This window comes from Sorex fumeus, unplaced genomic scaffold, assembly GCF_029834395.1.
Source record: "Sorex fumeus unplaced genomic scaffold, SorFum_2.1 ptg000073l, whole genome shotgun sequence".
NCBI lineage: Eukaryota > Metazoa > Chordata > Mammalia > Eulipotyphla > Soricidae > Sorex > Sorex fumeus.
Window position 1 is genome coordinate 9,014,463 of NW_026606130.1, and position 16,170 is coordinate 9,030,632.

Consider the following 16,170-nt stretch of genomic DNA (forward strand, 5'->3'; position numbering starts at 1 on the left):
CTTTTTTTTTTTGGAAAGTGTTGGGGGGGTGTTGGGGGAAGGACTGGAAATGAAGAACATTTGAATACTAGTGTTAAACATTATTAATTCCATTTCCATTGTGCATACACACACACACACACACACACACACACACACACTTTGGGGAGATGGGAGTGTTAAAAAGGGGCAATTACTGCTTTCTTCCAAACCAGAGCACAAAGTTCATTATTCTTGCAGGGTTTTTTTTTTTTTTTGCATCCAGACAGTTCTCCGGATTAAAGTTCTATTATTTAAATACTTATGGTATGTCTTACCCTGGATTATTCTGAAAGAATGCCAGAATCCATTTCTTTCAAAAGATTACAGGGAAGCTATGCACTCTATCTAATTGCTCCTTTTCCCAAGATTATGCCATAAATATTCTTCATTTCAAAGCTTCTGAGATGCAAGGTTAGAATTGGATTCAGATTCTGACTCTGCCAGTAACTAGCTGTGTGACTTTGGGGCAAGACACCTGTAAGAAGGCAGAGATTCAGTCACTGTAGCACTGTAGCACTGTCCTCCCATTGTTCATTGATTTGCTTAAGCGGGCACCAGTAATGTCTCACAACAAATTGTGAGACTTGTTACTGTTTTTGGCATATCAAATACATCACAGGTAGCTTTCCAGGCTTTGCCATGCATGCAATATACTCTCGGTAGCTTGCAATTTAGCATAAAACTGTGAGTAAGTTAGTCTCCCTCTTTGGGCTTCAATTCGAGAAGATGATTGCTAGGAAGGCAGCATATATGGAGAGAAAACAGGGTCAAAAATCCTTAAACTCAAACAATCCGATAGTCAAATCTCCAGGTTTGTTCCTCAAGTTATTCTTCAAGTGACTTATATTCTCTGATATACATTTTCTTCATCCAGAAAATGGAGATAATAAGAGCATCTATCTTTATCTATAATATCTGTGCTAAACTTTAGTTATAGTATAATCATTTTGGTACTATTTCTGCTTTCAGGCAGTAAAATGTGGATTCATATCCCAGACCAATTCTTACTAACTGCATGAGCTTGAGCTACTTAATCTCTTTGAACCTGTGTTTGTCTTTCTAAAAAGAGACAAATATATATTCACTTCACAAGGCAGATGCATTGGAAAACTAACATAGACAATATTGTAAAGCACAGGCTTTTAATCAATAAAAATGTTAAAAATTAAGTAATGTATATTCATTTGTGCTATATGAAGAAGGAAAGCAAGGGAATGGACAGTGTCCAATGAAAATAAACTCTTGAATTTTGACTATAGAACTGAGGTTTACCAAGTGGTGTTTGGCAATTGTTATCAGTGGAGGTGCAAGAAATTGTAGAGCAAAAGCACATATATTAACACTATCATTCTAATCATGTCTCCTCAATAACAATAAATATCTTAAAAGAATTAATGTGATAAAATAAGTAACAATGTCTGATAGAGTTCCCTTCTTTGCCTATCCCTCCTTTCAACACTTAACATTCAGATAACAATTGAGACAAAACTCTGAAACAAATATTTTCAGAAAAAAGGTTTAAATCGTTAATATATATAAAATAATACATACAAATCAATAGAATAAATATAGGTGATGAATAGATAATTAGCAAAAGAGGCAATACAAATAGTCCATAAACAAGATATAAAAATGTTTTATCTCGGTAATGCAAACTGAAAACAAATGTATACAATTTTCAACTCCAAATTAGTAAAGTTTTAAAATATGATATTCAATACTGAGAAAGGGTGGTAAACTGGTCCCATGCATGTTTGGTAATGGTATAAACTAGAGTGTTTCTCTGCAAAGAAATTTGGTAAGAAAGAAATCTGTACATCAAGAGATTTAAAAGGTTAATAGTATGCTTTGATTCTGTAAAACTATTCCCAAATGTTCATTCTGCAAAACTGATGTTTATTCTCCTATTTGTATGCAAAACTAAGGAGAGAAAAAAGTCATTTTGTGTGTAAATGTTTACACAAGCCTAGAGAGAGGGCTGGAAGGCTACACACCAGATTGTTAACATCAGTGACTTCAGGACAGTGGAAAGGGGAGGGAGGGAATGATAATATTATGAATGTTTTCTTTATAAACTCCTGTATTTTAAGATTTGATGCAATGAACATGTATTATTTGTGATATAAGAAACTCAGTGGAGATATAAGAAAAAATGACTGAGACAGCATTTATTCGAAAAACAGAATCATAGACGTGATATTTATGAAGAAATATTCATTACAGCATTACTTATAATAGTAAAATTTGTAAGTAAAGAAAATATATAACAAAAGGGGCTAATTAAATAAATTGCATCATAGTAATGTTATGGAATACTGAACACTAATCAAGACAGATAATTATGAATATTTAGTTACAGGAAAGGATATTATGAATGATGGACAGTATTAAAAGAGCAGGGTAAAAAACTGCATGGTTCAGCTCTGCAAAATATAGTCAAATCTAATATGATGGACATTATTAAAAATTAAAAAAACTAGTGTTGATGAGAATATGGAGAAACTGAAACCTTTGTGCATTGTTGATGAGAGAGGAAATGGTGTGAAACAGGCTGTAATTCATCAAAAAACTAGAGTTACCTATGATCCAGCAAATCCACATCGACTTACCAAAAAATAATGAAATCATGACCTCATATAGTTAGGTGGTTTTTTTTTGGCTTTTTGGGTCACACCCGGTGATGCACAGGGATTACTCCTGGCACTGCACTCAGGAATTACTCCTGGCAGTGCTCAGGGGATGATATGGGATGCTGGGGTTCAAACCCGGGTCGGCTGTGTGCAAGGCAAACACCCTACATGCTGTACTATTGCCCCAGTCCCACCTCATATACTTGTGTGCAAAGCTTCAGTATTCTAAAATATTAAAGTATTCAAAATATTAAAGGAAAGAAAGCATAGGTCTACATTAAAGCTTATATATGAATGTACACAAAAGCTTATATATGAATGTTAACAGTAACCTTATTCATAATTCCTCAAGGGTAAAAATAACCCAAGCATCTACCAAGAAATAGAGGGTTATAGGATATAAGTCAAAGGACTGTGGTGGATATTTTGGATGCAGGAGCTCTGGCTTAGAACCTTGACACTACATGGTCACTTGAGGACTGCTGAGAGAAGCCCTAAATACTGGTCCAGGAAAATTCCCCAGTAACACCAGGTATGAGCCCCCAAACAGTAGATGGATGGATTAAAAAATGTAGTACAGCAACACAATGGAATATTATTCAACCATAAAAAGTAATGAAGTATTAAAAATATGCTGCAACACAATAGAACCTTGAAAACATAATTTAATGAAATAAGTCATATAAAAGAGAACAAAGTTTATTATGCCGCTTAATGGTGTGCCGAGGATAGTCTAATTCATAGACAGAAAGTAGAATATGACTATGTGTTGCCTAATGCTGGAGCGATAGCACAGCGGGTAGGGCGTTCGCCTTACAAGCGGCCAACATGGCCGACCCGAGTTCGATTCCTCCGCCCCTCTCGGAGAGCCCGGCAAGCTACCGAGAGTATTCGATATGCCAGACACAGTAACAACAAAGTCTCCAATGGAGACGTTACTGGGCCCGCTCGAGCTCGAGAAATACATCGTGTAGTGATTTTTTATTGGGTGTGTAATTACAGATACTTATATGGTATAGGCTAGTACACAACTATATATGGCATAGCCTCTTGGGAATACTGTTGTGTATATGATCCACTGTTATCAGAAACTTCACTATGACAAAAGAAGTTACCAGGAGCTGGAGGAGAAAGGAACACAGTGCTATTTTTAATGAACACAGAATTTCTGTTTAAGAAAATAAAAAATGTTTTAGAAATGAATAGTGGCAACGGTTGTACAACACTGCAATGTTCTTCATGTCACCAAATTCTACACCTTAGAACTGGTATAGATGGATAAACGGTGACTCTGACGTCAAATATATCTTACCACAATAAAACCCTAAGGGCAAATATATATATTTCACAAAAATATGTAACAAGAGGATATACACAATAACATTAATTGTGCCTCTGAATTATTTTCCCTGTTATTTTCCAAAATTTCTTAAATAAAAACCATAGGTTTTTGTAACTGGAAAAATGTATATTGTTTTTCTTGTGTTCATATACCACATACGTTTTTTTAATTACACATCTAATAACAAAATCATTACACGATGTATTTCTCAGAATGTATCTCCATCGTTAGGCAACATATAGTTATATTCTACTTTCTGTCTATGAATTAGACTATCCTCGGCACACCATTAAGCGGCATAATAAACTTTGTTCTCTTTTATATGACTTATTTCATTAAATTATGTTTTCAAGGTTCTATTGTGTTGCAGCATATTTTTAATACTTCATTACTTTTTATGGTTGAATAATATTCCATTGTGTTGCTGTACTACATTTTTTAATCCATCCATCTACTGTTTGGGGGCTCATACCTGGTGTTACTGGGGAATTTTCCTGGACCAGTATTTAGGGCTTCTCTCAGCAGTCCTCAAGTGACCATGTAGTGTCAAGGTTCTAAGCCAGAGCTCCTGCATCCAAAATATCCACCACAGTCCTTTGACTTATATCCTATAACCCTCTATTTCTTGGTAGATGCTTGGGTTATTTTTACCCTTGAGGAATTATGAATAAGGTTACTGTTAACATTCATATATAAGCTTTTGTGTACATTCATATATAAGCTTTAATGTAGACCTATGCTTTCTTTCCTTTAATATTTTGAATACTTTAATATTTTAGAATACTGAAGCTTTGCACACAAGTATATGAGGTGGGACTGGGGCAATAGTACAGCATGTAGGGTGTTTGCCTTGCACACAGCCGACCCGGGTTTGATCTCCAGCATCCCATATCATCCCCCGAGCACTGCCAGGAGTAATTTCTGAGTGCAGTGCCAGGAGTAACCTCTGCATATCACCAGGTGTTCGGCAGCTGAAGACCTCCAGGACCCAGCCACAGCCATGCTGAGACCACTCTCTACACGCTCAGATGAGTCTCATGCATGAAGGAACTGGCAGAGGAACCCAGTTGTGTGGGACCCAGGGCTGAGTTCTCCAAGCCTGCTCAGTTCGGGACTGGGCCTCCTCCACCCTGATCCCCCAACTTCCAGTAGCTAGACAGTTACAGCCACCAACTGCTGTAAACCTATCAACGGGCAGGATCCAGAGACTATAAAACCAAGCTCCCGGAAGAGAACACATTCTCCTGCCCCTATGCCTGGCTGTTCTCACCAGGGCCCCTTGGAGGAGGGCGGGTTGAGTTTCCCTCTCCGCCCTGAGCAGAGCCCTGGCAGCTGAAGACCTTGGGACCCAGCCACAGCCATGCTGAGACTACTGTCCACATGCTCAGATGATCCTCACACATGAAGGAACCGGCAGAGGAACCCAGGTGTGTGGTACCTGGGGCTGAGATCTCCAAGCCTGCTTGGTTTGGGACTGGGCCTCCTCCACCCAGATCCCCCATCTTCCAGTAGCTAGACAGTTACACCCACCAACTGCTGTGTAACCCCATCAACGTCCAGGATCCCGACTATAAAACCAAGCTCCCGGAAGTGCGCGGCCGTATTTGCAGCTGCGCAACCTCTTATTCTCTAGTTCTCACTCTCAGAGAACCTGGCAGGCTACTGAGAGTATCCTGACTGCATATATACTTGACCGGGAACACCTGTAAAGGTGGTTAGAGGCTGCCCCAAAAGCCTCCATCCCTCTCGGAGAGCCCAGCAAGCTACTGAGAGTATCCCGCCCGCACGGCAGAGCCTGGCAAACTACCTGTGGTGTACTCAATATGCCAAAACAGTAACAATGATGGTCCTCATTCCCTTGACCCTGAAAGAGCCTCCAATATACCATCGGGCTACACTAGCACATGACAGGGACGAACGGAGACATTACTGGCGCCCAATCGAGCAAATTGATGAACAACAGGGTGTTAGTGATAGTGGGTTCATATCCAGCAGTGCTCAGGGCTTACTCCTGTTTCTGCACTTGCAGATCACTCCTAGCTGGGCTTGGAGGACAATTTATGGTTCCAGGGATAAAACCAGATTGGCCTTGTGCAAGCAAGGCCTCACTTTCCATGGGCCCGCACTATCACTCGGGCCCCTGGAAAAATGTACTTAAAAATATTCCAAATGTATAATAATTCTGAAACTTGATTGAAGTTTCCATTTATTTCAGCACTAAGGAAATAAGTTCACCTATCACAGATGAGCCAAGTAGTGAGACTATGTACTGAGAATGGCAATATTACTGAAAACATATGTAACACCTATCACAACACACTGCTCTCTGGGAATAATTTAGTGAACTGACATTCCTTTAATACCAGAAGTAATTCTATTCATCCCAGGGCAAACCAAAACCCTGGTAAAGGAACTGGGTGTTAAAGCATAGTCCAGACCTAAGCAGGCTTCAGGATAAGGTTATTATTGATAAACAGAAAGAGCTATTTCCCTTTCAGTTCTTTCAGAGGTTCTGAGTTGAGTATTCTTCCTCCTTGCTCATGTTGATCTTCCACCAGATGAAGGCTGAGGCTAAAAGAGATAACTTCCCTCCAGGCAAAATGAAGCCAGCATCTTAGATCTTCCTTTTAGAGCCTGCAGCTCACACCTCCCTTCCTTATACCTATCCTTTGTCTCTATCCGAACAGGATGCTGGTTCACCTTTGTCATTGAACCTCAAGAACAAGTGAGCAGGGTACTGGACAGAGGATGTTGGGGAGTCCCCACTTTGGATAAGAACCACTCCATGGAGTTCCTGCAAATTGCTAACAGGTTTTGTTGGTAGTCAGTGGAACATTACCTCTGGCACTTTGGAGATTATTAATAATTTCCTTATACATCTGCAAACTGGGTAAAGAGCAACTGACTGGGTGTGTATCATTTAGTGAAGTGGCCTGTGGAGGTCACTTCTCAATGAGTCTCATTTATCTCATTTGTAAAGTGGGGATATAATGACAATACCTGCTGGGGAGGATGACTGTCAGGATTAAATCAGTTTATGGACACAAATAAAACCTTTGGCATCTCTCAAGCAATCAAAAACTTACAGTTCTCTTTTCCTTTCTCCCTTCTTTGGAGCCAGCCTGTCTAGCCTTAAGGCACAGAGACTTGTGGCTCAGCTTTCAGTTCCTTCATCCAGAATCAATTCAAGTAGGAGCTCTGGCCTTGACAGCCCCTTGTCATTCCACAGTAATTCCTTCTTTCCCTACTTCAGCTGCAACTCACAGGTGCCCTTGCTCTTCCCTCTAAATACCTACCTGGCTGCAGGTATCAATTCAGGGGAGTGACTGAATGCCCTCTTATGCCCTTGGAGAAAAGACTGATAAAGCATGCCCACCACCCTGATCACTCTGTAGATTGAATGTATGCCTATAACCATATCCATTTTGCAAGTCAGTATCAGAGAAAGATGTTTCTAGAGGCCTACTTTACCGAGCTTTCCAGAAGTTGTCTCTGGCTTTGCAATAAGCAACTACAGCTAGAGTCTGCATGTGAGTAAAATATGGAAAGGGGTAGGGTTCATGGCCAACTGGCATAGGGACAGCAGGTTAAAAGCTTCAGAGGGTGGGACTACCAAAGAATTGGTCCAGGAAGAAGTTTTATTTTTAGTCATTGTTGATTTATCCTACATTTACAATATTATGGCAGGGAGAAGTTTTTCTAGGGCAAACTCCCACCAATGTGCCTGAGGTGTCATCCTACATACCTACCCACACAAAGAAGGGTGGGTGTATTTTTCCCTGAGGTACCAACATCTGGGAGGAGACTGGCATAAACCCACATGGCTGAGAAGTACCCTCTCATGCTTGTTATGTTTTTAAAGATCGTTGTCATTCATTTCATCTCAGCCCCACCCACTTTCTTCCTTTTCTCATCCCCTCTTCCACTACATTCTGAAGACTCTTTCAGCCAGAGCATGAGATTGGGTGGGGAGTTTGCTGGGCTACCTTCTTCTACCTAACTGGCTCCACATCCACCTTCAGGAAATACCAGTGTATTATTCCTGGAGGTTCCCATTGCTATGTAGTCAAGCACCAGCCTTTCAAAGCATAGAAAATAGCCATGAAGAAAATTAAGGGATGTGTGTGTGTGTCATGAACATGTTTACATGTTTAAGAATGTGTGTATCCTAAGGAAAGTAGACACATGGGACAGATAGATTGCTCCATAGCTGGAAGCCTGCTTCATGAGCAAAGGGGAGAAGGTAGCTGGAATAGAGAAGGGATCGCTAAGAAAAAGATGGCTGGATGAATCGGTCGGGATGGGAGATGTGTGAAGAAAGTAGATAAAGGACCAAACATGATAACTTCCTAGGGTCTGTATGGCAAACCATAATGCCCAAAAGTAGAGATTATGGGGAATCATATCTGCCATGGAGACAGAGGGAGGGCGGGAAAGGGGGATTATACCAAGGATATTGGTGGTGGGGAATATGCACTGGTGGAGGGATAGGTGTTTGATCATTGTGTGATTATAACCCAAACATGAAAGCTTATAACTATCTCATGGTGATTCAATAAATTTTTTTAAAAAATAATGTGTGTATGCATATATGCTCTAGGTGAACTCTTAGCAAACAGGAGAGGGAGAGAGAGAAAGGAAAAGGGAAACAGGAAAAGAGGGAACCAAAAGGTGAAAGAAGAGCGGGAAGATGTGTGTGGTTAAGGGAGGTGAGGTGTGTATAGTGTATGAGGGAGATCAGGGATAAAAGGGAATGGAAGTGTGATAGACAAATGATTCAGTGCATGGGAAAGGAGGAGGGTGGAAAATGATATAGGCTATGCAATAAGGGTTGGGCTATGTGTGGAACGAGGGAAAGAGATCGGGATGGAATTGAGGAAAGGGTGAACTGTTAGAGCAAGGAAATGGACCAGAGTGGGGTAGAAGCTAACTGTTGGGATAAGTGAGGGTTAGAGAACTCTAAGTGTAGGGGAAATGATTAGAAGTGTGTAGCATGCCTTAGGATGGATCCAGAGTAATCTAGTAGAAGACTGGGTTGACTGGGTGGCTAATGGAATGTAGGTGCAAGAGAGAATAGGAATGAGTAAGGACTGGGTGAGGGAGACTGGATAGATATGTACAGGACAAGATCATTTTTCCATTCCAGCATTTAATCCACAATTCTTTTTCAAGTTATAAACATTGTTTCTTCTCTGTCCCTCCTTAAGGAGACACAGTTCCTGAACCTTTCTAGCAGACTAATGATCACAATTCTGGGCAGTAAGCATCTGTGAATCTGAAAGTTGTGTCTCACAAGAAGCTTTGCTCTAGTTCCCAGGAGGTTGCTTCTTGATTGCCTCCCCCACTTCTTCTACCTAAGCAGAGACCAAGACACCCTTTCTTTCCTTTATTCCTTTCTTTTGTTTTTGTGTCATACCCAGCAATGCTCAGGGCTTTACTCCTGGCTCTGTTCTCAGGGGTCATTCCTGCTGGTGTGTGAGGGACCATATTATACACAGTTCTAGATAGGGAACTGGCATCTTCCTTAATCCCTGTACTATATCTCTCGGCCCCAACAGTACACTTTCTATTCACAAGAGGCTGATTGTAGGGTATGGCTCCTTGCATGTGAGACTGGATGACAGCAGGGACCAATTGCCAACTTGGAGCTCCTTCCCTTTGCCTAGTGCCCTGAGTGTTGTGCTCTCAACACCATTACTAGGCCAAAGAGTCCTGCCATGCAGCAAAGGAGTAGCATGTGGGAAGAGAGAGGAGGACTGAGAAGAGTAAAAAAGCAGGACCTTAATGGTGATGGGAAAAAATCAAGGTGCAAGCTCTGACAGTCCCATCCTGTGTGTTCATGTGTGTGTGTGTGTGTGTGTGTGTGTGTGTGTGTGTGTGTGTGTGTTTACAAGTGTACATGCATCTGTTAGGGATTCCAAGTTCTTTCCAGTCAGTCAGTACTGCTTTTCAGGGAACAGGCTCTACTCATGGGCCTAAACTCAATGCTGAAAATAAACCTTAGACTTGGTCTAACTATTCTCTGTTTTGAAGTTAAGAGATACCTGCCCAGCACTCCCTCCAGAAGAATGTCAGAATCAGGCCACATATTTCCTGGAAACATGAGCTTACCTCCCCTTGAGGCAGTCTGTTCTTTCTTTGGAAGGAAGCAACTGTTAACCAGCCTTGTTGACAAGCCAGGTTGAGATCCTGTGCAGACTTCTCACCAAAAATGACTACACAGGGCTGTTACGATAAACTGGTTTCAATTTAAAGATAAAAAGGGAAGCTCATGCCATTTAAGTCCCTAAATCAAGAGCACAAAAGCAGTAAAAATCCTGGGAGGTTTGAACCCAGGGTTTTCTCACTATGAAATCCTCTGGGAATAAATTAAGATATGCCTCTTTACTTTCACCATAATAACTTTTCTGAAGTCTGAAATCAGGAAACACATCTTTCCAAGTCTCTTCTTCTCTAGCAAAACTTGAGTTCCAGTCTCCTCACAGCCTGATTAGTGTGTTGCCCTAGAGACAGAATATGCCAGGTGGTTTTGTACTAGTCCAGAATAGTGAACTATTACATGTTACCTTGGCACTGACCTTTAATGATGCAGTTCTATGGCTGTAGAAGCTGAAAACTGTTTTCTTAGGCTTCCATTCCCACTTGAATTATAAATAAGAGAAAAGAGGCCAGGGTTTTATCCCATCTCTACCCTTCCTCTCAGTAGGGATGCCTTGAATTTATAAATGGGAAGGACAAGGTTAGGGACAGGAGAAATCAGATCCAGGAATGGGCACTGTCAAGATTTGGAAGGATAGCCTGTGGGGGATAGGGGAGAGGAAATAGGTGAGGCAGTTTTCCAAGCTAGGGCAAGAAGGCTCAGGGGAGGGATAGGTAAGGGCTTTGGGTGAGTACACACTGGGAAATAGTGAAAGGGTGGGGCATGGCCCCAGGGGTGGGAGAAACCAGGTTGGGGAAGGGATCAGCCAGCCTAAGTTAAAGCTGCCTTGCTGTGCAGAGGAAGTTGGTAGCACATTAAGAAATGTCACAGCTAGACTAAATTGGGAGGTGTCATAGGCAGGAGTGAGGACAGGTATGATTAGTGGGGCCCTATGTGGCCTGAAACAGGGGCAAACATTGCAAAGGGTGAAAATGGAGTTTACCCATTAAGAATCTGACTGAGACATTCAGGACAGGGACCCAGTAATGGTGGCTATCTGGTTCTGGAACACAGATTCCAGTCTTGTTTCTACAAGCAGAGGAAATTTCCTTACTCTGGCACAGAGCAGAGGACTCTACATGTAGGAGACTCTCTAAGAATGAGGCATCACATCCTAGGAAGCCTGTTTGGGTCCAGGACACTATGAGAGGGCTAAGTGTGTAGGGTCAGCCTAAGTGAAACATAGAAACAGTCTAGGCTGGTTAAAGAAACTTTGGTACATCTACACAATGGAATACTATGCAGCTGTCAGGAGAGATGAAGTCATGAACTTTGCTTATAAATGGATAGACATGGAGAGTATCATGCTAAGTGAAATGAGTCAGAAAAAGAGGGGCAGACATAGAAGGACTGCACTCATTTGTGGAGTATAAACAACATAACATTAGGCTGACACCTAAGGAGAGTAGATACATGGGACAGGTATATTGCTCCATAGCCTGAAGCCTGCCTCATAAGCAAAGGGGAGAAGGCAGCTGGAATAGAGAAGGGATCGCTGAGAAAAAGATGGCTGGACGAATTAGTCGGGATGGGAGATGTATCCAGAAAGTGGATAAAGGATCAAACATGATAACCTCTGAGGGTCTGTACTGCAAACCATAATGCCCAAAAGTAGAGAGAGATTATAGGAAAACATGTCTTCCATGGAGGCAGGGGGAGGGTGGGAAAGGGGGGGTATACCAAGGATATTGATGGTGGGGAATGTGCACTGGTGGAGGGATGGGTGTTTGATCATTGTGTGATTTTAACCCAAACATGAAAACTTGTAACTATCTCACGGTTATTCAATAAAATTTTTAAAAAGTCAAAAAATAAAACCAGTATAGGATAGTAGTGGGTGATGGGTTAAAAGGAGTCTGCAGGACGAAGGAGAGAAGGGCTATCTATTGCTGGATTAACCATAATTCAGTAGGATGGAGAGCTCTGAATCTAGGTCTCAGTTGAGAAAGAGTCCATTAGAAGATAAGTAGGAAAGACAGGATGAAAGAAGTAGAGCTGGCATCCCATTTCTCTGGGCATAGCAATAAAGGAGAACAGATAAGGTTTATTGGCAATCTGAGAGCCATAGTGACAAGAAGACAGAGAGAAGGGCCCTGGCCCTGGCTATCAGGAAGTTGATGGGAAGCCATGGCAAAAGCAGGGTCTTAGCACCCATACAGGTGGGTGGGAAGTCTGGCACACATACTCATGCTTGAGTGATTGTAGAGCAAAGTACTTCATTTCCTTATAACTCAGCATCCTTACCTGTAAAATGGGGGTAATGGTGCATTTCTGATCTCATAATATATGTGAGAGAGGTTGAAAATCCTAAGCATTACATTAGGAGCTGGTATTATATCATTACAGGTTTTTCCTGCCATCTGAAAGCACAATGCTCCTATCTGATATCATTTGGTAGGTTATGATTGTGGTAAGGAATTGCTCAACAAATTCCCACCGAAATCAATGGTAATAGTATTTTCAAGGCCCCAGACTCACCTATCTGGATAGTGGAGGAAAAACCTGTATCATAAAATACAATCAGCTACTCCTTCCTACTTAAATATCACAGAATACTCTGAATGTAGGCAAAGCAAGACTATCTTTTAAAAACAAATAAAGAGATCTAGTCTTATTCAGATAATTTGACATGCCCAAGGTCACACTGCTTAGCAAGTGGTAGAAGTTGCGGTAAGCCTCTTGGATATGAGACTTCTTTGTCTGTCTTACATCAAACTGCTTGGTAAAAACAATCAACATGAGGGACTGTTACTTAGTGCAGGATCTGAGTTTGATGCCAATTTTAACATGGAGAAATACCTATGGGAAAGTTGTGGCATGGTCCCTCATTCATTCTGATGACTGGGAGAGCAATAATCAGCTGGAGTCAAGAATCATATTCCTGACCTCCCAATGAATGTGGCTAGCATGAATGATGTCTCTATTGCTGTGTGGCAAAATATGTCCTTTCATGTGACAGTACTTCTGCTGGTGCATGCCTGATACAATGGGGAAATGTGCTTGTGTGTGTGTGTGTGTGTGTGTGTGTGTGTGTGTGTCTGCTTTCCTGGCACTGCATGCAGGTGTGATGACTCTGTGTATCTCTGTGTGACTTTGCCCTGGGTGGTGGTGGTGTAAGGATGTGTGCATGTGTGTGTCTATCTGTCTGTACACCTTTAAGAAGTGGAATATCTCATTTGGTAGTGTGAGTGAGGCAGTGAGTCAGCTGAGGCTGAGGGAGGCGGGAGGGGGACTGCTAGGTTACGAGAACAGGAAAAGGAGACTGAGAAAGTGAAGTCAGGAGCAAGAAGCTGCCCATTTCCTCCCCAAGCCCCTACCCAAATCCCTAAGCAACCAGCCAAGAACATGGAAACCTGCAGAAGTTCCAGGGGTTGTGCAGGGTAAAAAGGGGCACTTCCTGCCCTTCCTCAAATTCTTGAAGGTAGATGAGCTACGCTAGGAAGCAACTGTTTCTAGCTTTCAGCCTGCAGCCCTCAGATGGGTGAGGCAACTACCCCACCTGTTCTCCTTGGCACTTGACCCTTTGACCTTGCTGTTCTTCTTCCTCTCAAATGCAGCAGACCTAACCAGGCCATAGAATTGGGGCAGAAGCAGCACATCCCCAATGTTTACAGTCCTAAGATACCTCTTGTCCAGAACGACCCTCGTAAGGGTCACAAAGTTTCTCAGCACTCAGTCCTTCCCTAGACAAGCCACTTATGCAGCACCCTTCCCATGTACTCTGGATGCCTGTCTCCAGCAGCCAGCCCGAAATCTGGCTCTCTCTCTCTCTCCATTGCTATCTTGGACATCAGTGAGAAGGCACTGGGACATGGGTAATGCACTAATCTCCCACAAGCCACTCTCTCCAGCCCCATGTGTTGTCAGGAGAGAGGATCTGAATGGCAGGTTTCCTTCTTGGGAGAACAGATACCCCTAAACTCCACAGGCCTAGGCTCTGACTTGTCACCTCAGGTCACATAAGGTCAATATATTGGTGTTCCTCACCACCTACTCTGCCCCTCCCCTCCCCTCTGGCAGAGGCCTAAGGATGAGAGTTAGGTGGCCGAACATTCCACCTCCACCCTAGGCCTTCCCCCTGCACCAGCCAGTCCTAAAACTTTCAGTGGAGGCCCAGGCAAGAGAAAAGGCATCGGTGGCTGAGAATGAAGGCTGAGGAAGCTAACTCCCTCTTTTCACGGATATCAGCACTGGGTCCTGCGACCACACTGTACTCAGAGTGGTGGGACATATGGGATACATAGGGTGCTCTAACTCAGAGTAGAAGTTGAACAGGGTTTCTCAGACTGGAGTGCCGGAGGCCTCTTCTCCACAGAGGGTTCTGAGACAGGGCAGGGCTCAGCTGACAATTCTGGGGGTGACTGGAAAAGGAGTGAGGAAAGGGAACCTGCTTTTATACTCCAGGTCTTCTCCCACGGACCCCACGCTCCCAAGGCAGCCGGTGTGGCCACAGTCAGACTAGCAGCAGTCCCTACCTTACAGCCTTTCGTGCAGGACCGGATTGAGTACTCTTCTGCCTGTAGGTATTTATGTAGCACGAGGTCGAACTCGTCATATTTTTCCTGAGCATGTCGGTCGAGCCGCTGGTAAGCCTCGATACAGTTGCTACACACCTCCCAGGCTCCGGAGCCCGGGTTGGCCACTACCGCCAGCAGGTCCCCCAGCATGGTGTCCAGGCTGCAGTCCAGGCTGTCGGGGCGGTCCATGCCCAGCAGCAAGTCCCAGACCGTGTAGGTGTCACAAAAGGAGAGAGTGAAGTTCCGAAAGTGACCTTTGAGCAAGTTTTTTTTGGCGGTGGGAAATGTGGCTGGGATGCGGGGAGGTGAGTCAGGGGGCCGCAGAGGAGGAACTGGGGTGGTGGGTTCAAAAAGTCTCTGCAAGGATTGCAATTTGGTGCAAGCTGCGTCCAGCCCCGTGGGCTCGGGGGCGCCGCCGCAGTCCGGCCCGGGACCGGCGGCGGGGGCGGCTTTGGTCAGATTGCTGTAACGGGGGCCGCAAGTGCCTGGGCGCGCGCCGGGCTCGCTGGGCGGCGGCGGCGGCGGCGGCAGCGGCAGCACCGCGCGGGGAGGCGCCGGCCGCCTCTCGCGGCCGGTCCCCCACGGCGGCCGCAGGGCGCTGCTCAGCTCCCTGGCCCGGGGCCGGGCCCCAGCGCACAGCCACAGATGGTCAGCGAGCAGCACGGTAAAGAAGAGCAGGGACGCCAGGGACAGTCGCCATCGCTGCGCCCGCTCGGAGTCGGCGCAAGGTTTGTCGCTCGGCCTGGGAGCCCAGCAGCAGCAGCAGCAGCAGAGAGTCAGCGCGGCAGCGTCTTTCCCGGGCCACATCCAAGCGCCCCTGAACATATTTCAGGGGGGTCCGGGCTGGAGCGAGCAGGCGGGCTCGGGGCCAGACGGCCGTCTCCAGCGGGCAGGCAGGCTGCGCGCCGCTCCGCGCTCCTCGGCGCCGTCCAGGCTCTATCTCGGTGGCTGCATGGCGAAACCGGGAAGCCTTCTCAGGCTGGAGTGGCGGAGCGCTCTCCTGCCGGCCCCGCGCCCCTCCCGCTCCCTCGCTCCCGGCCCGGGCGCGGCCGCTGGCCCGCTAGGCGCTGCCCGGCGTCCCGGCGGGGGGCGGTGCGGGGCGCTGGGGCGGTGGCGGCTGCGGCGGCGGCGCCGCGCTCCTCATAGTGTCGGGGCCCTCGGCTCCGCGCGGCCCCGGGCCACTCTACTCGGCCCCGGCGGCCGCCCGGCTCGCACTCAGTTCCGGCCGTCTCAACGGGGCGCAGCTCTGCGCCCCTCAGCGCCGCCGTGCGGGCCCGGCCGCCGCGCTCCGCGCCGCTCCGCTCCCTCGCCCCGCGCCGCCGCGCCGCGCCGCTCCCGCCCGTCTGCCGCCCGCTCCGCGCCGCTCCCCGCCGCTCCCCGCCTCGCTCGCACTGTCCTCGGCCCTCCGGCCGCCTCGCCGCCCGGCCCTCGGGGCTGCTCGCGCGCTCCGGCCGCTCGCCA

The 16,170-nt window shown here is 45.3% G+C and overlaps 1 protein-coding gene across 1 annotated transcript in view; it reads right to left on the reverse strand.

Moving 5' to 3' along the window:
- NALF2 (NALCN channel auxiliary factor 2) overlaps window positions 1-15,540 on the reverse strand; it is a 36,295-nt gene extending 20,755 nt beyond the window's left edge. The window contains exon 1 of the mRNA XM_056130126.1: window positions 14,668-15,540. Within this exon, the coding sequence (XP_055986101.1) occupies window positions 14,668-15,534 (867 nt within the window). The 5' untranslated portion in view covers window positions 15,535-15,540. The remainder of the gene's footprint in view (window positions 1-14,667) is intronic.
- Window positions 15,541-16,170: the final 630 nt, after the last annotated feature.